The sequence below is a fragment of the Musca domestica genome, unplaced genomic scaffold (assembly GCF_030504385.1).
Source record: "Musca domestica strain aabys unplaced genomic scaffold, Musca_domestica.polishedcontigs.V.1.1 1, whole genome shotgun sequence".
Taxonomy (NCBI): domain Eukaryota; kingdom Metazoa; phylum Arthropoda; class Insecta; order Diptera; family Muscidae; genus Musca; species Musca domestica.
In genome coordinates, this window is record NW_026712114.1 from 38,875,102 (window position 1) to 38,896,089 (window position 20,988).

At 34.3% G+C, this 20,988-nt stretch overlaps 1 protein-coding gene across 1 annotated transcript in view; it reads right to left on the reverse strand.

Moving 5' to 3' along the window:
• Nucleotides 1-1,275: 1,275 nt before the first annotated feature.
• LOC131802408 (nuclear transcription factor Y subunit alpha-like) overlaps nucleotides 1,276-20,988 on the reverse strand; it is a 78,703-nt gene continuing 58,990 nt past the window's right edge. Inside the window, exons 2-7 of the mRNA XM_059122599.1 lie at nucleotides 17,160-17,696; nucleotides 16,580-17,002; nucleotides 12,825-12,882; nucleotides 12,559-12,627; nucleotides 9,106-9,807; nucleotides 1,276-6,621 (exon numbers count right to left, since the gene is read on the reverse strand). Coding sequence (XP_058978582.1) covers nucleotides 6,506-6,621; nucleotides 9,106-9,807; nucleotides 12,559-12,627; nucleotides 12,825-12,882; nucleotides 16,580-17,002; nucleotides 17,160-17,168 — 1,377 coding nt within the window. The 5' untranslated portion in view covers nucleotides 17,169-17,696 and the 3' untranslated portion in view covers nucleotides 1,276-6,505. The remainder of the gene's footprint in view (nucleotides 6,622-9,105; nucleotides 9,808-12,558; nucleotides 12,628-12,824; nucleotides 12,883-16,579; nucleotides 17,003-17,159; nucleotides 17,697-20,988) is intronic.

Here is a 20,988-nt window from a genome sequence, read left to right on the forward strand (position 1 = left end):
ACACAAAAGATTTATTCACATTTAAACGCTGGAGTGCTCTAACGATAGCCACTTGTGTTTTACCAGCCAAATTTAAAGAAATAACATTATCACGCTTGAATTCCATCACGAATAACTTTTTATACCCTCCACCATGGTATGGAGGGTATATTAAGTTTGTCATTCCGTTTGTAACACCTCGAAATACACATTTTAGACCCCATATATACTTTATATATTCTTGATCAGCATAAAATTCTATCCGTCTGTCCGTCTGTGGAAATCACTCTAGCTTCCGAACGAATTGAAGTAGATTGATAAAATTTTGCTCAAATATATGTTATGTCAGCAGGACTTTTGGTATTGAAAATGGGCCATGTAGGTCCACGTTTTGGTATAGCCCCCATATAACTGTACCTCCCGATATTCGGTATTTTGATGATTTTAGCGAATTTCCTCACCGGAATTGTTTCAAATTTGGTATTTGAAGTTCATAAAGAATACTACAGTCTAAGACAGAATATTGTCTGTGCAGATCCACGTCTTCGTAGAGCCCCCATATAACGGTTCTATCTTAAAAAGGAGGGTATGTTAACTTGGTCATTCCGTTTGTAACATCCATATGATCAGCATGAAATTCTAAGGTGATTTAACGATGTCCGTCTGTCTGTCACGATACAGTCCACATTATTTGACGTAGAGCTTCAAAATTTGACAGAACAATTAGTAGTATGTGTAGGATGGTTGGTATTAAAAATGAAATATATCGGTATATTTGGTATAGCCGCCATATTCATTAGCGACATTATTCACCAGAATTGCTTCAAATTTGGTATTTAAAGTTCATAACGGATACTACAGCCTATAATATAGGTCCTATATAGGTCCACGTCTTTGCAAAGCCCTCATATAACGGTACCTCCCGATATACGGTATTTTGATGATTTTGGCGAATTTCTTCACCGAAATTGTTTCAAATTTGGTATTTGAAATTCGTAATGGATACTACAGCCTATGACAGAAAATTGTCTGTGCAGGTCCACGTTTTGGTACGGCCCCAATATAATGGGACCTCCCTATATCAGGTATTTTGGCGATTTTAGTTACATTATCATTGATTTTTTTCAATTTGCCGTCGTAGTAATTTTAACGGTTTTTAATTTTTTGAAAATTGCCAAATTCGTTCCAAATTGTGGAGGGTATTCAAGGTTCGGCCTGGTCAAATTTATCGCTTTTTTACTTATTTAATAACTCACCTTGCGTTAACCTTTCATAAAAAATGAAATACAACCAAGATTCCAGCTTTCTTTAGATGTGTGTTTTTATTTTTGAATTTCTTTCTTATCGATTTACATCATGATGTTGTTCAATTAATTTCCAAAAATCTGATGATATACCAAAACAGATATTTCAATTCGATTCTTATCGGATATTTTCGATTTTTGAGACAGAAAATATATGTATTTTAATTTGGATTTTTCCTTTGAGATTTTTCGGTTTATGTTGAAATGAGATTTATTTGATTTGCCAGTACAATTTTGTAGATGTTTGCTGTTGTTATTGGTGTTAACAAAAAACATTAACTTATTCACTAACATTTAAGTCTTTCTATTTTCTATATAAAACTCTTTGTTCATGTTGCTGCTGCTGTGGTTGTTGTTATCGTTTCATTAAATCATTCAGTTTATTTTTGTTTTCTGTTTTTTTTTTTTAATATGATTATTGTTCTGTTTTATTAAATATTTGAATATATGTTTTTAGGTATTTATTAATTTTTTGGGTTTTGGGGATTTTCTGTTAATAATGGGACCGTGTGTGTATATAGTTTTCTATTGAAGTTGTTATATATGTTTGTATGTAGATTTTACTTTTCAAGAATATAAATTTGTATTTTCTATTTATTTTGCTTTATTGTGTCTCCGTATTGTTTTGTAGTATATGCTGCCATTATATATGATTATTTTGTTACATATATAATTTGGTTTTATATGTGGTTTGAGTACACTTTTTATTATTAGTTCTTAATTTTCTTTTACGAAAAATATGTACATTTAATTCATGTTAGAGTTTTGTTTTTAGTTTTCTCAAAGTATTATTGTTTTGGACCATTTATAAGTTTTGGGTACATTTTCTTTTGTTTTCTTCGTGTATATATTGTTTGAGTTTAGCAGTTAATAATTTTTACATACATTTTATGTATTGCGTACTTTATTGAGTACTATCTATATCTAAATGTTTCGTTTTTTCTTTTACTTTCTGAGAATATCCAGGCTATTCTAGGAATCGAATTTCTGTAATATCATTTAAATAAAGTCAGTGCGTTTTTTCAGTGTTTATACTAGACACTCAAAAATTGTTTTGTCTAGATCGATTCATTTACATTTTTAATTTTTTTTTTTTTCTGGGAGGGAAGGAATTTCTGTAATATTGGGAAATTGTTGTTTTTTATTTAATTCTAGATTTTATAGTCCTGGATTTTTTTTGTTTACAAAAAAAGTTAATGGGACATGGTAAGGTTTTCAAAAAATATGCCAATACTTATTTTGCACAAATAAAACTGTACAAAAAATGTTTAATATTTTTTTTCATGTTGAGTTTTGTTTTTAAAGTGTTATTGGTTTTTGTCTTTGTTTTGTAGGTTTGTACGATATGTTTTTCTAATAGTTAAAAAGTTCCTTTACATGAGTGATATATAGATTTTTTACTTTAATATAAATACATATGTAGTCTTTGGCTAAAATATGCATAAATATATTGTATAATGCAAATAATTTACTTTAATGTATTACTTTTTGACAATGGATGCGGGAAATATACAATATATTTTTGGATATATATTAAATAGACATTTCTTCATCAATGGAATTAAGTTCAAAATTTTTTAAAGTGAAAATTGATATTGGAATACATTTCCAAGGACAGTTTTCTACCAGTAACGTCAAAAAATGGGTCTTCGGGGGACAGCGTTGTATAGGGGCCATTCCATGTTGTACATATTATAATTTCAAACTGCAGCCACTTTCGTTGGCAAATATGGCCAGGGCCTTCAAAATCGATCGTTACCCCTAGATAAGGCTCAAATATCCTTATAATACAACATTAAAATATGTTCCTAGGTCTAGGTCAATAAGGACATGCAACAATTGGTTTTTTTATTTTACTTTTTTCACAAAATTACTATATTATGGTTTCTCTACAAAATTGAATCCCAGGCATAGGGACAATGTCGTTTCATTCCAAAATAATACATTTTGTTGCCCGTTAAAGTGGAAAATATGTAGTTTTGTTGCATCTAAATTTGAAATAATTTTTAAATATTTAATTTTTAATTCAAAACAATACACACACATATATACGAGCTGTGTACAGGGTGAGATGAAAAAACTGCAACCAACTTCAGACTGCAATCATTTCTGAGCTACCGACAGATGTTAAAATTATTCAAGTGACAGCTCCATATATTGTTCACAATCGCTTTTTGGTGAGAATTTTCCAGAAAAAAAGTTATTCGTGATGGAATTCAAGCGTGATAGTGTGATTTCTTTATATTTGGCTGGAAAACCATAAGTTGCTATCGTTAGAGCATTCCAGCATTTAAATGTGAATTATTCTTTTGTGTCTCGTACTATCGCTCGTTACCGTGATACTGGTATGGTAGCCCGACGTCAAGGAAGTGGACGGAAGAAAACAACAACATCAGCAGAAATGATTCGAGGAGTAAAGTGTCCGAAAAATGGCTTGTGAGCTGAACATATCACAACATTCCATTCGCCAAATATTGAAAAATGAGCTCGGTGTAAAGCCATTGAAATTCCAAAAAGTGCAAGAACTTACACCGTAACAGAAAGAAAATAGACTCAAAAGAGCTAAAAAGTTCCTTCGCTTAATCGAAAGTGATGAACCGCCGAATTTGGTTTTCTCCGATGAGAAAACATTCGTTGTCCAGCAGTTTGTAAACAAACAAAATGGTAGTGTTTACTTGCCAAAGAGGTCAGCTGAAAATGTGCAACTTCGGTTGGCCACCAGAACTCAAGCGCCGGCCATGAGATGGTGCCGATGGTTGCTCTCCGCTCATATTAATCGACCGTGGCATCAGAATAAATGCCGAATATTATCGTGAGGTTTCTCTCTTCGTTTGCAGCGCAGAATGGCCACCAAAATCTCCAGATACCAATCCGTTGGACTATTGTGTCTGGAGTATTTTGGAAAGCCAGGTTGGCACTAAAAAATACCAATGTGTCGATCACCTCAAGCAAGTGCTTCGCCGGAAATGGGCCGAAATACCGCAGAACAACATTCGGACAGCGTGTGATTGTTTCATTGGCCGTTGGAAGGCCATAATTCGTGCCAAAGGTTGCCAATTGGAACAGATCTAAACTTATTCTAAAATTTGATGCTATTTCCGATATTTTTTGCTTTCATTCAATAAAATTTAAAAAAAAATTAAAAATTATGCAATCTAAACTAAAGCTCTCTTATTTTGGGAGGAACAACAAAATGTTGTATTAGATCCATGGAATAATAAAGATAACAGCAATTGTTGTTGTACAACTAACGTAATAACAAACACATACAAATTTGTTTTTGTAGGTAATACAAGTTTCAGAGTTATAGGGTAGGTGTACCAGTAGTCGGCACTTTTAGGATTTTCGCGTTTTTAATCGCTCACCATTCTGAGTGGAGCTTTTCAATTATTACAAAGTAAATTTATTCAGATTCGAAATTTTGTATAGTTTTTGCAATAACAAATAAATTTTTAAAAACTTTTTATTAAATTTCATAAATTTTTAGTTTTATTAAAACAATGCTTTTTTGCCAGTAGTCGGCACCACTTGCCAATTGTCGGTATGGCATGTTCCAACAGTCGGCATACCAATTTTTTTTGTAAGAATAATTAATAATAATAATAAATTAATTCATTAAAATATAATAGTTTTGTTTAGTTAAACTGATTCGACGTCTTTACTGTACTTTTCTTAAGAATATGGATTGTTGAGGACCTTCACAGACAAAAATTTAATTTTTATTAGAATAATTCATCTTTTATTAGCGAAATTCTACACAAAGATAGCTGACAATATATTTGAAGCAAACAAAATACATTTAGTTGTAAAAGTTTCATTTATTTGGGCTTAAAAATAAAAAGTGCCGACTACTGGGACATGCCGAACTTAGGCACACTTACCCTATGTCCAAAAATGTTTTTATTTTCCCATAAATTATTTTAATTTTAGAAAATTTATCTTTTTTTTAAATGCGAATTTTTTAATTTAAAATGCAGAAAATATTTAATTTTAATGCTTTCATATCATTCTTTTGAATGTATAACTGTTAGCTGTTCCTTTACCGCGAAAAAAAAGTTTCCGCACCATCGCTGTTGGTGTTTTGCAAAGTATGACAGCATTTTTTCTCTTATTAGGTAAAAAAATATTTAAATTTGAACTGCAATGAAATTTTATATAAAAAAGTGTATGCCTATTGTATATCCTGAAATTGAATTAAATCACAAAACGTCATATCGAAATTTGACATTAGTATTACTATATAGGCTAATCAGCTGGGGTTTGCTGCTACCTGTAATTATTATACCATGTATTAAATCCATACAATATTGAAGAATTTCTTCTTTATCCATTGTCATTAGCTAAATAAACTAAATAAATATTAAGGTAGACAAGGCAGAACCTAATATCTAAATATATTTATATAAATATGTGTATATTATTAAAGCAAATATCTGAATCGGCTTCTACATATATAGGCCGTGTATAAGCTCTCTAAATAAAAAAAAAATATAATAATAATTTAACTGGTCAACATGCTAGTCTAAAAAAAACTGGAATATCATTTTTGTTATTAGAATATGTTTCAAAAAACAAAATATTTTCAAAAAATATGATGCCCAATTTACATCTTCATGAAATATTTGTTAACAACACTAAGACACACAAAAACTAAAACTATGAGAACATTACTCGTTATGTTGACGACCAGCAGCTGTACATCCGATATTAGATAGACTATAAATACGTTGAATTAAGTATACATGTGTTTTCATATATAAGTACCGTAAAATATTGTTCTAAATTAAATAAGTCGACAAAAATTGAGATATTAAGTAAGTTAGTATATAATAAAGTTAATATTGAGTATAAGTTGATTAATATCAATACACATAAACATTTATAATTTTCTTGTTATGTGTATGTGTGTGCAAAATGTTGTTATTGTAACAAAAATATATATATTATTATATTCCACAATGATTGGAATATGATAACAATTTAGTTTGTATTAAATTTTATTATTACTGAAAGAAAGAGAAAAATTAAATTGATAAAAGTATTTCAATAATAATAATAATAGGTTAGCCAAAAATATTGTTGAATGCTGTGTTACTGTGTGTGAGTGTGTGTTTATACAATTTTTGGATTATAGACATATTTTGTATATATATTATATATTTCATTTACACTTAATATTTTTTTTTAACATATATGCCATTCAGGGGGTGTTGGGAGTATTTCTAACCATTAGTATTTGAAACACCACACTTTGAGCGTAAAATGGCTGCTAATCTTTGTGTCAGCGGTTCTGTTGGCGATTCCGAATCACTGCAGGATGTTGAGGGAATTTTATTACCTAAAAATACATAAACAAACATTTATAATTTTAATAAGGCTTGGTATTAGTTTTAAAGTCTGACTAGTGAAAAAAGCAAATTATTGGTATTTAAGATATTTTGATAAGATATTTTTCATTTCATATTTTCTGGGGTAACTCAGAAAAATTTGGAAAATATACACAAGGAAACTGTCGTTATTATGATCACCAAGGTTCAATAATCCGACCTAAAATTTGATCAACCAACTTGAAAGTTGGTGGAATTTTACAATATTTCGAGATGTTTATGAAGCTTTATACTTTTTTAAGGTATACAGGTTTATGACATTTTCGACGTATACAACTTTTTGACAGTTGAAAACCTGAAAAACTGTCTGACGGACCATCTATGATACACATATTTCATATAAAGCGATAAAGTAGTCAACATAGTCTGAACCTGGTAAGGTGAGAAATGGACTATATTGGTCCACTTCTTAAGTATCTCCCCCATGAACGGGCGACATTTTGAATATTATCATAACCCAAGACAAAATATATTTAAACAAACGGACATAGGAAAAATCATACAGGGTGAGATAACAAAAAAACTACAATAAAGTCAAAAGCCATATTTTTCCTTTTTTTTTTTAATTTTATTTACTGAAAGCAAAAAATGTCGGAAATAGCATCAAATTTTAGAATAAGTTTAGATTTGTTCGAATTGGTCACCTTTGCCACGAATTATAGCCTTCAAACGGCCAAGGAAACCGTCACACGCTGCCCGAATGTTGCTCTGCGGTATTTCGGTCCATTCCCGGCGAAGCGCTTGCTTGGGGCGATCGACACTTTGGTATTTTTTAGTGCCAACCTTGCTTTCCAAAATGCTCCAGGTACAATAGACCAACGGATTGGTATCCGGAGATTTTGGTGTGCGCTGGAAATGAAGCGAGGAACCTAATTTTGCAACCATTGCGATAGTGCTGAGTCCAAATGCAACCAACTTCAGACTACTGTCATTTCTAAGCCACTCATCCGACAGGTCTTAAAATTATTCCAGTGACAGCTCATTATATTGTTTAAAAGCAAACAAAAGCATTTTTGTGAGAATTTTCTAGAAAAAAAGTTATTCGTGATGGAATTCAAGCGTGATAGTATGATTTCTTTATATTTGGCTGGAAAACCACAAGTGGCTATCATTAGAGCACTCCATTATTTAAATATGAATAAATCTTCTGTGTCTCGTACCATGGCTCGTTACCGAGATACTGGTAGCGTAGCCTGACGTCAAGGAAGTGGACGGAAGAAAACAGCAACATCAGCAGAAATGGTTCGAAAAGTAAAGAAGCGACTGGATTGAAACCCGCGTCGCAGTGGAAGAAAAATGGCTCGTAAGCTGAACATATCGCAATATTCCATTCGGCAAATATGGAAAAATGAGCTCGGGCTAAAGCCATTGAAATTCCAAAAAATGCAAGAAATTACACCGCAACAGAAAGAAAATAGACTCAAAAGAGCTAAAGAGTTGCTTCGTTTGGCCGAAAGTGGTGAACTGCCGAATTTGGTATTCTCCAATGAGAAAACATACGTTGTCCAGCAGTTTGTAAACAAACGAAATGATTGTGTTTAATTGTCAAAGAGGTCAGCTGAAAATGGTTGGCCACCAGAACTCAAGCGCCGGCTATGGTGATGGGTGCCATAACAGCCGATGGTCGCTCTCCTCTCGTATTAATCGATCAAAATAAATGCCGAATATTATCGCGAAAATATTCTGGAGGATGTATTAAAGCCTTGGGCGCGCAAACATTTTGGCCGCAGACCTTGGCCGTTCCAACAGGACTCAAGCACCATCGCACTCAGCACGTGCAACCAAAGAATGGTTACAAAATCAGGTTCCTCGCTTCATTTCCAGCGCACAATAGCCACCAAATCTCCGGATACCAATCCGATGGGCTATTGTGTCTGGAGTATTTTGGAAAGCAAGGTTGGAACTAAAAAATACCAAAGTGTCGTTCACCTCAAGAAAGCGCTTCGCCGGAAATGGGGCAAAATACCACAGAGCAATATTCGGGCAGTTTAATTGGCCGTTTGCAGGCCATAATTCGTCCCAAAGGTGGCCAATTCAAACAAATCTAAACATATTGTAAAATTTGATGTTATTTCCGAAATTTTTTGATTTCATTCATTAAAATTAAAAAAAATGTATATAAAATTATGGCTTTTAACCTTGTTGCAGTTTTTTTTTATCTCACCCTGTACAGATTTCCTTTGTACTGAATTTTATTCCCCAAATTCTCTAAAATGTAATTTTGTTATTTTCAACTTTTCCTGTAACTCAATGAATATTTTAGCACATGTCACCATACACAATTTGTTAACTTATGTATGTGTGTGTTATAAAATGCTTGTTCTAACGCTTGCCATGTTTACAAAATTGAATTTACAATTTTCTTGCAAATGTCAAGTGGAACTCTTGGTAACCCCTGTAACAAATTGTGTGCCACAGGCGGCATTACTACTCACCATTGCTAACATCCAAATCAGGTGTGTTAAAATCCTTGGGAAAGTGTAGATTTGCAGGCACTATATCATCTTCTTCCTCCAGCAATAAACTCGAATACGAGTGTGTCGTATTGTCACTGCGGCTACTAATTTTACCACCACTCGAAGAATTTCGTGATGAATTTGAACCATTTAAAGCTACACCATCAGCACCTTCGCCGCCACATGCATTACCTGAGTTATCTATGTCCAGGACATCGCCCACAATGACCTGATGTTCATCAACGGGCAAATCATCGCCACTGCTGCTCATGATGTCATCGTCATCATCGTCACGGTCATCATCATCGTCGTCGTCAGCATCTTCTCCATCATCCTCGTCGTCATCAGCATCTACGGAATCACTTAGACTAACGCCTACCGAGCCACTGCTTAGAACACCACCTGCACCCTCTTCCTCCTCCTCGTCCACATCATCGTCGTCTTCAATGCTATTGCTGTTGCTGCTCACATTTGAATTGGGATCTAAAATGCCCTCAGCTATACCTAAGTCTGGCAAATGCGGTCGCCGTATATGCTGACGATGTAGCTTTTCCTCACCAGCCAAAGCTTCCTGTTCATCACTTTCTCCCGCCGAAGGATCTGATGATGGGGCTTCCAGTATTAATTCCGGTGAGGAAGATGATTTATTGTAGTTTTCGTCACTGTCACTAGAGGTGGCACCTTTTTTGGTTTGTTGTTGATGTTGTTATTTAATAGAAAGAGAAGCATAAACAAAAAACAAAATCAAAACAAATTTCAAGGCGTTCAATTCATTAGGGTATCTTTTGTATCTCTATACTTGATGGGGTTATCAAAGAAGAATGGTTGTAAAACGTCCTTTTTATTATTTAGACTATTTCGAACCCCATATCTCTTTGGATAAAATCTGCTTCAGGATATTTTTTGTTGCTGTTCTGGAGATGTACGTCAGTCTGCCTGGTGCGAACGATAATTCTCGAAATTGGCATACGATTTGGTCCACACTTGATGCATCGTATTGAGTTCGAAGATCGGTATTACTGGCTCTCTCTTTCCAATATCTCCGTCAGAAGCTAAAAATATCAATAAATAATAATCCCGATATGATTTTGATGCACATGGTAATATTTTTATATCCTCAGCCATATGGCTAGAGAGGGTATATATCATTTGATACGGTCGAAACGTGTCTAGTCGAAATAACGGTTTAAGATCCTAGGTCTCTTTGGAACAAATCAGTTTCAGAGCATTTGGAGTCGATGTAGCGATTCAAAAATTTGAATAATTACAACTCTTATAAAATGTGATGTCTTCAAATTTCACACATCCCAATAATATTATCAACCCAAGGTCTGGCGTTAGGATGAAATATATCGGTCCACTCCTTCTGGTACCTACCCCACAAAAGGTCGAAATTTTCAAAAGTATTTTTTTACACAGAAAGAGAAATGATAATCTGATTTTACTCAAACTTTGCAAATTCTTATATTTGCGTCAGTGCCAGGTCAGGTGCGAAAATGGGCGATATCGATCTAATCCATCAAATACCTCCACCTCCATAACAAAAGATGGAAATTTTCAAAAATATGTATTTTCTGCACAGAAAAAGAAACTATAATCTGATTTTGCTCCAACTTTGCAAATCCTAATATTTGCGTCAGTGCTATGTCAGGTGAAAAAATGGGCAATATCGGTCCACTTCATCAAGTACCTTCCCCACAAAGGGTCAACATTTTGAGTAATTACAACTTATAAAATTTGATGTTGGAGTCCGATTGTTTTCAAATTTCACAAATCCCAATATTTATATTGAACCAAGGTCTGGTGTGAAGATGAAATATATCGGTTCACTCCTTCTGGTAGCTCCCCAACAACCGGTCAAAATTGTAAAAAAATGTGTACAGAAAGGGAAACAATAATCCAACTTTGCTCTAACTTTGCAAATCCTAATATTTGCGTCAGTGCTTGGTGCGAAAATGGACAATATCGGTCTACTCTATCAAGTAACTACCTCACAAAGGGTCAAAATTTTGAATAATTACCACTCTTATAAAATGTGATGTAGGTGTCCGATTGTCTTCAATTTCCCCACATCCTAATATTTTTATGAACCCAAGATCTGGCGTTAAGACGGAATATATCGGTCCACTCCTTCTGGTACTTCCTCCACAAAAGGTTGAAATTTGGAATATCCATTAAGCTCATAAAACGCGAAATTGGCATCATATTCCATTTAGACTTATCACATCTCAATATTTCCATCAATATAAGATCTGTTGTAAAGATTGCACAGATCGGACCGTTTATTTTGCGGCTTGCCCCACATAGGGTTCAAGATTTTGAAAAACAAAGAAGACGAAATAAGCATCTCTTTAAATTTTACACATACAAACATTTTTGCTAAAACAAGATCTGTTTTAAAGTACCCCTTCTGGTACCTCACCGACAAAAGGGTCACAATTTTCAATACATTTATATGCCATATTGCGAAACAACTCAGCGATTCTTTACAACTTGCTATATCCAAATATATGTCTCTCAACCAGAAACCTGAGATGAATATGGAATTTGTGATATCCCATGAATTGGATATAAATTTTCGATTTTCTTATAATTTTCGCCATAACAATATTTTTATCTGTATTATCACATATTTCATATAAAGTGAAGGAGGTAACCAAGACAGTCCAAATATGGAACATCCAAATATTTATATCATATTTATTTAACTCCGATACGAAATGGACAATATTGGGCCATTCCCACTCCGTAGAGAGTCAAGAGTTTGAATATTCATAACAGAAGTCAAAATATTTTTAAATAGTCGAACATTGGCTGAGGGTAATATAATATTAATGTTTTTAATAATACTAATGTTTTTATCAAACTTAGTTGTGGTGAGAACACCTCTGGTACCTCCGTCGAAATTAGTTAAAGCAACACTCAGATATCGTGAAATTTGTTAGCAATTTTGTTCAAGCTTTGCATATCTAAATATTCCGCAAAATTTTATTTATTTACATAATTAATGTTAGTGAAATTTTATTTCAAACCTTCTCATATCTCTCTAACTCTGCTGCAAAAGTATGAAGTGCGAAAATAGACAAAAAGCCAAATTTTCTCGAAAAAAAAAAAAAAAAAAAAAAAACCGGTTTAATTCAATAACTTTCTTGCCAAAGAAATTATGGATGTGAATGGCTCCTTAGAGAAAATCGTTTACATTCTAAGAACATTTACTGATTTTTGTGGATTATTTGTAGTTTAGCGCCTCGTATTTGGAAATTAGTTTTGTGAAAAATTTGACTTTTGCACCAAATTGTCAAAAATAATTCTATGCTTGTCGAATGTGTTATACCCCAATTACAATGGGCAATAATTCTTACTAATTTGATTCGATACACATTCGTACATCCCTATTTGATAACCCCGCTTTTTTACGAAGTACACACATACCACGTAATTTGTCCAATATCAATGGATAGAATTCCTTTGCTGTCGAATTGTGTGGCTCGTACTGCAAAACTGTAACGATGACAAGGTAGAAAGAAGCAGATACAGAAGTAGTAGAGAATTCATTTATTATGTTCAGAAAAATAATAAAAAAGGATAAAATATTTTTTAATTAGAAAGTTTCTCATATTTCTATTTGTCTTGAATATAAATAATGGAATTTTATGCGCTTCCATTTTGTCTTGACATTTTTGGTGAAAGGTACTTACTTAGCTTGCAATATTTTAAAGCTTTTTTGTAATCCTTGAGCATGACTGAAGACAGAAACTGGAATGAGAAAAAATAATATAACATTAAATGGATTTTATTTTTTACTCTAATTAAGAATGGGAGGGATATATTGATTGTTAATCTCTGTATTTATAATCATTCGCAATATATTATTTTAGGGAATAGTTCGATTGTTTTCTGACGGATAGCATACCGTCCGTCCGTCTGTCCATGTTAATTTTTAATCACTCTACAGGTCGCAATTATAGCCCGATCCTAGAAGCCTTTTGGAGATGATCGCATAATAATAATTTTTCTGATGTAGCAGTTGCTCTACAAGTCGCAATAATAGACCAATGGGAGCGAAAGTTAATATGGGGCTAGAACTTAGGGCTGAGCTGAAGCCTTCCAATTTTGATGCACATCGGGTAATGTTTAGTGGGTGAAATAGATCATAATATTTGTATTAAATGAAACTCAAATTTTCCATTAAACCGCGAATATTTTTAATCCATGCGAAATCACAAATAGACGGACAGGTCAATTCTGACCATTACGTAGTTGCCAATAGTAAATATATCAGATGTTTATAGCGAAATATATACAATTTATATATACGAAGGAAAGGGATGTTAGCTAGAATGCTTATATCTCAAGAATGGCTGGACCGATTTTGACAAAGTTTGTCAATTTAGAATACCCTCTTGGCATAAAAATATAAAATCTAAAAAAAATCGCATAAAAACATGTCAATAATGATGTTAATATAGATTTTGCAGTATTTTGTGAAATTTTCTTATTTTTTAAGATTATTTATCGATTTGACTTATAATATTGAAGGGTATATTTTGTAATATTTTCTTCACCTTATAACACAGGTTGGGGTTATTATATACTGATTGCAATTATCGTCCGATCCTCACGAAAATTTTCACAAGGGTAGGGTTAGGCTCAGAAGGGCTAGGCACATTGTTTTCAAAGATGTTCGAAATATATTTAGGGATTGAAATGGACCAACAACTAAAAATGTTCCTGATTTTGCAGCCGTTATAAAGATCACAAATAGAAACCAGCGGACACGAAATCTCGTTAAGTTAGAGAACAGCGGGTAGACGAATATAGTCAAATATCGTAGACAAGCAAATGAGACTAAATTTGGAGGGGCCTCTTGCTTTTGGAGATGATCGAAAAATATTTAAAGGTTTAAATGAACCAAAAACCGAAAAAAATTCTGGTCACACAATTGAAGCCAATCGACGCGCCTGAAAAGAGAGTTAAGGACAGGGAAGAATTCTAGCTTTTTGGATGACCATTGCATTATATTTAGCTGTAAAATGGACCACAACAACTAGTAGCATGACGGAGTGCGCAAATATTTTGCAAATGTCCCTGGCCAAAATGCTAAGGGTGATATCTGGGCAGTGCTCCGTGACATCATTTCAGAAGCGAAATCTTCCAAAATGGATTTGGCTTCTACCACATTATAGTGTTGTAGGGTATCGCATGGTCGGCCCCTCACGACTATAGCCTTTGCTTACTTGTTTTTTTTAAGTTAAACAATTACAACAGCAAATAGATTTTTACTCAGTCATTGCTCTCTGCAGAAAAAAAGCGTACGTAGAAATATGATTTTCCTGTTTGTTTAAATAATTTTACATGAAAAAGAAAATGATTTCCATTGGTCTACCGCAAAACTTTTCCTCTTCATAACATTTTTCCTTAAGAGGTTATTAAACAAAAAGTTTGTTTTGTTGATGTAAAGAGGTATTATGAAGGGTTCTGTGAACATGAAATCAATCAGATAGCAAAGCTGAGGAGATTCTAAACAAACGCTTTAATGTAATATTACGTGGTTTTTGAGAAAAATCAATTTAAAGAAAATATCTGTGAAAGGTAACCTTCCTGACTCATAAAAAGATTTGAATATCAGTAGTAACTTAATATTATAGGATTTGTTGGAGTTGTATTTCTGGTTCAAAGATATGTCTTTGTGATATTGCTTTCCCAAATGGAAACTCTTTAAGTGGCTTTATCTCTAGGTCTATATTTTTACAAATTTTCGTTTATTTATATTTCTTTTGATGTTATTTTTGAGTTGAAGTGTACAAAGTGCAACCAATTTCAGACTGCTGTCATTTCTAAGACACCCGTCCGACAGCTGTTAAAATTATTCCAGTGACAGCTCATTATATTGTTTACAAGCGTACTAAAGCTTTTTGGTGAGAATTCTCCAGAAAAAAAGTTATTCCTGATGGAATTCAAGCGTGATAGTGTAATTTCTTTATATTTAGCTGGAAAAGCACAAGTGGCTATCGTTAGAGCACTCCAGCATTTAAATGTTAATAAATCTTTTGTGTGAACATATCGCAATATTCCATTCGGAAAATATTGAAAAATGGGCTCGGGGTAAAGCCATTGAAATTCCAAAAAGTGCAAAAACTTACACCGCAACTAGAAGAAAATAGACTCAAAAGAGCCAAAGAGTTGCTTCGCTTGGCCGAAAGACGTGAACTACCGAATTCGGGTTTCTCCAATGAGAAAACATTCTTTGTCCAGCAGTTTGTAAACAAACAAAATGATCGTGTTTACTTGCCAAAGAGGTCTGCTGAAAATGTGTACTTTCGGTTGACCACCAGAACTCAAGCGTCAGCCATGGTGATGGTGTGGGCCGCCATAACAGCCAATGGTCGCTCTCCGCTCGTATTAATCGACCGTGGCATCAGTATACTCACTCAGCACGCGATACCCAAGAATGGTTACAAAATGAGGTTCCTCGCTTCATTTCCAGCACACAATGGCCACCAAAATCTCCGGATACCAATCCGTTGGACTGTTGTGTCTGGAGTTTTTTGGAAAGCAAGGTTGGCACCAAAGTTTCGATCACGTCAAAATACCTTAGAGCAACATTCGGGCAGTGTGTGACGGTTTCATTGGCCGTTTGAAGTCCATTATTTGTGCCAAAGATGACCAATTCTAAATTTTTCTTCTATTCAGGAAAAATTAAAAAAAGTGAAAATTGTTGCTGTTTTTTCATCTCACCCTGTATATACTCTTGATCAGCATAAAATTCTATGTAGATTTAGCGATGTCCGTCCGTCTATCCGTCTGTGGAAATCACTCTAGCTTCCGAACGAGATGAAGTAGGTTGGTAAAATTTTACTCAAATCTATATTGAGTCTGCAGGACTTTTAGTATTGAAAATGGGCTAGGTAGGTCCACGTTTTGATATATCCCCATATAGTACCTCCCTATTTTCAGTATGTTGGTTATTGAAGCTACATTATTCACCGTAAATGTTTAAAATTTGGTATTTGGAGTTCGTAATGGTTACTACAGCCTAAGACTGAAAATTGTCTGTGCAGGTCCAGGCCTTCGTATAGCTCCCATATGACGGTACCTCCCGATATTCGGTATTTGGATGATTTTACCAATATTATTCACCGGAATTGTTTCAAATTTGGTATTTGAAGTTCGTAATGGACACTACTGCCTAATACCTGCGTTTATTATTAATTTTTTTTTTCAAGTTTCGTATTTGATTATTGTAATGGCTTATGACAAAAGTTGCCTCTGCTGGTCCACGCCGTCGTATAGATCATAATATAACGGCTACATTTAGTATTCTTAAGATTTAACAATATTTTTAACGGATTTTATTTTTGTTTTTGCAAAATTGCCAAATTCGTTCCAAATGGTACCCTGCACCAAAGTTCGACCCGGCCGAACTTACAGTTTTTTTACTTGTGTGTCTTACCTCGGCTAAGAATTCTGTCGGTGCTGATATGCTTTCATCGGCATCCGTGTATTCGGAAAGACTTTGACTGAGATCTTCATTTGATAGTGATGTGGGCAGCTGGGGAGGAATGACTCCATTGGCACATGCAGCCGTGCCGGCTGCATTTGAAGCTGCTGCCATTAAATTGTGGATATTGTTGCCACTGCCACTACTACTGTTGTTATTGTTGTTATTATTATTGTTGTAATTATTGCTCTTGTTATTCGAAGTGGGTGGTGTATTGTTCGAGTTGTTGTTGCTATTGCTGTTGTGATTGTTGTTACCACGTCCAATGTTGTTGCTGCTGTTGTTGTTATTATTGATATTTGTATTGTTGATTAAAATTGCTGTCGCAGACGTTGCATACACACCATTGCCATTCGATTCATCCATGAAAAGTAACTTTGTTTTTGTCGTTGTTTGTTGGGTTTGAGCATTTTTCGAAAAAATAAAAGAGAAAAATAACGAAGAGTTATTTTTAATTAATTTTTCTGTAAGAAATCCAATTATCCTCACAGCGTTTGTTCGTTCAACCATGAGGAACACCTTCTATACTTACATTCGACATGTTTTCTTCGATCTGCTGCTGCTTTCTTTGGGTACATATATCTAAATATGTGTGTATGCGTTCTTTGATGTGCGTGTGTGTGAGTTCGCCTTAAAGTTGTCAACACTTCTTGTAAATTGATTTTTATATTTTATTTCTCGCTCACTTGGTCTTGGTTCCAATTCGAATCCAAGCGTATCGCAGGTGTATCCTCAAGTGTTTACAGCTTTTTAAATCTCCGAACTTACTTTAAGATTTATTATTAGTAATTTTTGTGTTGTTGTGCTTTCTCGTTTCATTTCATTTTGCCTTTTATTGCATTTCCTCATTTTTCTCTTTGATGTCCACTTTTTGTTTGTCCTACTCCTCCTCGTCGTCCACTAGAGTTCCAAGTCAAATGGATTCTGGTTAAAAGTTCGTAAATGTGCTTCTCTTATTTGTGTTGAAATTGCTTTGGGGGTTTTAAAGGTTATTTATTTTTGTAAGACTGTTTTGCTGTAGATAATGTCAGTTCTTACGTCTGGACAGATACGAGTTTCATTAGATTGTCTGGAAAGTATGAAAATGAAGAAAAAAAGTGGAATAAGTAGTTTTTCATGGTTATTTCCAAATGGTTTTAAATTTAAGGTCAACGGTTTAGACATGAAATTGGGCACTTAATATTTGTTTGTGCAATAGAAATATAAGATCCTATGATAAGCTTTAAAATTTAAGATTTAAAACGAAGATGTAAGTAAAATTGTATTATAGCTGATGCACACAAAATGTGGATAGAAGTAGTTTAGAAGACTGACAAAAGTAATTTTTGAAACCTTATTGCTTTATAGAAAATTAGCGTGAAACAAAACTCCTTGTAGGTTGAACATGAGTAGAGAACGCCCAAACTTTGACATATAAATGGTATGGATTGTTTAATCCAATGTATGCCCCGGAGTATCTTCAGAGCCAATTTGTTGCCTCCATACTTTGTCAAAAAGTATTTAAAAATGTTACAATAATTCCACAAAAATCTGGGAATTCCTTTAGAATATTAAAAAAAGCCAGAAGATGTCCCAAGAGCACTAAGTTTCACCTTTGGCAAGAATTACGACCTTTAAACGGAAAATGAAACCGTCACACGTTACCCGAATGTTGCTCTGCATTATTTTGGCCCATTCCCGACGAAGTTTTCTTGAGGTGATCGACATTTTCGTATTTTGTAGTGCCAACCTTTCTTTCCAAAATACTCTAGACTCAATAGTCCAACTGATTGGTATCCGGAGATTTTGGTGGCCATTGTGCGTTGGAAATGAAGCGAGGAACCTCATTGTGTAACCATTTTTGGGTGGCGCGTGCTGAGTGCGATGGTGCTGAGTCCTGTTGGAATGTCCAAGGTCTGTGGCCAAAATGTTTGCGGGCCCAGGACTTTAATACACCCTCCAGAAAATTTTCGCGATAATATTTGACATTTATTTTGATGCCACGGTCGATTAATACGAGCGAAGAGCGACCATCGGCTATTGTGGCAGCCCACACCATTAAAATTTATTTGAACTAAAATTTTAAATTTTCCGAATAGGACCCATCTTGATCTTGACCACATTCATCAATTGATGTGGCTTAAAAATTGTATTTAGGCTACCCTGGGCTAGAGAACCATCTTACAAATAATTGTCCACATAGGCATTTATTTGAGTATTAGGCATTTATTTAGTACATTGCGAGTAGTGTACCATCAAGTCCACTTTCCCAATGTGTGGTCAGAAAAGAATATTGTGTATTCTATTGAATTTGAAACCCCCGAGAGAATATTGGTTGGGAATGTAGATTTGGGATGATATGAAATAAATTCCGAAATGTCAAACTTGGACTCATTCAGTCGGAAATTGTGGTAGAAACATAAAAACAATTACGGACGGACCCATGTTTTTTTTGGGCCCATTCCAATCGACGAGGCTTGTCTGCAGGCAACATTCTTTGCGTCAATTGAATTTTGTACGGGAACAAATGCAAATCAATGCGAATAATCCGTTGTAAGTGGACCGAGCCATGCCCAACTGCTGAGAACGGCGTTTGGGATGTTCTTGGGGACCTCTCAACACTGGCTCGTACGGCAGCGATATTCTCGGCCGATCGCCTTGGTCGACTTTTATATGGCCTCTTCGGATTAGAAAGAGCCTTACCAGTCGACAATTTTTCGTATAAACGCTTAATGGTGTTCTTAGAAGTCGCATTTCATTCTCACATTTTTTAATGTTTTAAAAGCACGTTGAGTTTTCACAATTGACTTCTTCTGTTGAATGTAAATTTCAACTATTTCAGAGCGCTCGCGTGGCGTGACGTGGTTCATGGTAAAAATCTGCTTGGACTGACGCTTCAAACACGGTATGTCATTAAGCGATGTGACATCTCTGTCAAAAGTTACGGGACCGAACATTTGTTTAATCCTCATTGAATTATACTATGATAAAAAATATGGACTTTATGGGGTCTCCAATGCACAATTTAAATGGCAAAAAAAAAAATAATTCCCATCTTACAGTAATCGGAGTAAGAGAGTAATTATCTTTGACTATTCTGAAATCATCCTGTCTCAATAAATTCCCTTCTTACGGTAATGGGAGTAAGAGAGTAATTATCTTTGTCTATTCCGAAATCATCCTGCCTCAATTATGAGGTGGAAAAACTAAATAACACACAGAGCGGTATTCTAAACGTTGGAAATATAAATTCCAAATTATAGCTCATTTGAATGGAATATGTTGCTAAGCTCTTTACAATACCAAAAATTAAGCTGAGTTTTCACATGGGGTATTATAGATGTTCTATTTCACATTTTTAACACTCAAACTAAAGCCTATGGCTGAAAAATAAGATCATGCTATTTAGAATATATAAAATTGACGGTAGGTGAACACATATTATAATTTTTGCCATCAATATTTATTTCTATTTAGAAGTTACTGTAGAGTCATTACTTATAATAAAAATTGTGCCACTTACATAAGTCAGATCTGTGCTTTATTATGCTTTAACAAATATGCATTAAAGACTGAAAGAACGGGCCGGCAACACGGACCTCGCCGGATAGTTGTTTATAAACATTTTATAATTTTTTTGGTTCCTGGTCTAGCAAGGAGTATAAATTTGTCATTTCCAGCAGTAGGCTAGAATGCAGGGAAAATATGACTACCCAATTTTTGGGAGACACATAGACCCACAAGAAAATTTTCTTGCATGAAAGTTTCTATGGGCTGCTAAACGTGGTCTGCAATGTACATATTGCAACTTCTAATTAAATACATCTGCTTAATTGTTATCAATTAGTTAGCTGTTGTCCAAATATACCATTAAATATAATTTTAAATGAGAGACAAACAATGTATCCTGTCTGGTATGTACAACATTGTTTCCTTCATACTCGATACCATTGAAATTAAATTACATTTTCAGAAAAGTTTTTGTCTTGCAATTGAACTAGCTGGGAACGCTGTGCACTTGCCACTTCTAAACTTTTGTGTATTTCACAATTTAATAACAGCCAATTTAACAACAATTTTAATAGGGGTAATTACTTCTAGCAACAACAGGAACTAACTAATAATCGTGCGGTCTGCAGTGAAATTTCTTTTACCTTCATCTATGGTAGAATAGGTAAAAGAAAAGTGTATGGCATATGAGACATTTTATAAAAAGTGTACTACTATGTTTAAGGTATAATTATGGAATATCTAACTTTTGTTTAATATATATGAAAACGACTTGTTGCAATCGATGAACGAACGTGTGTGTGTGTGTGTATGACCAAAGTCCTTGATAATACCGGCTAAGAAGAGACAGGAAAATTCATAAAATTGCAACT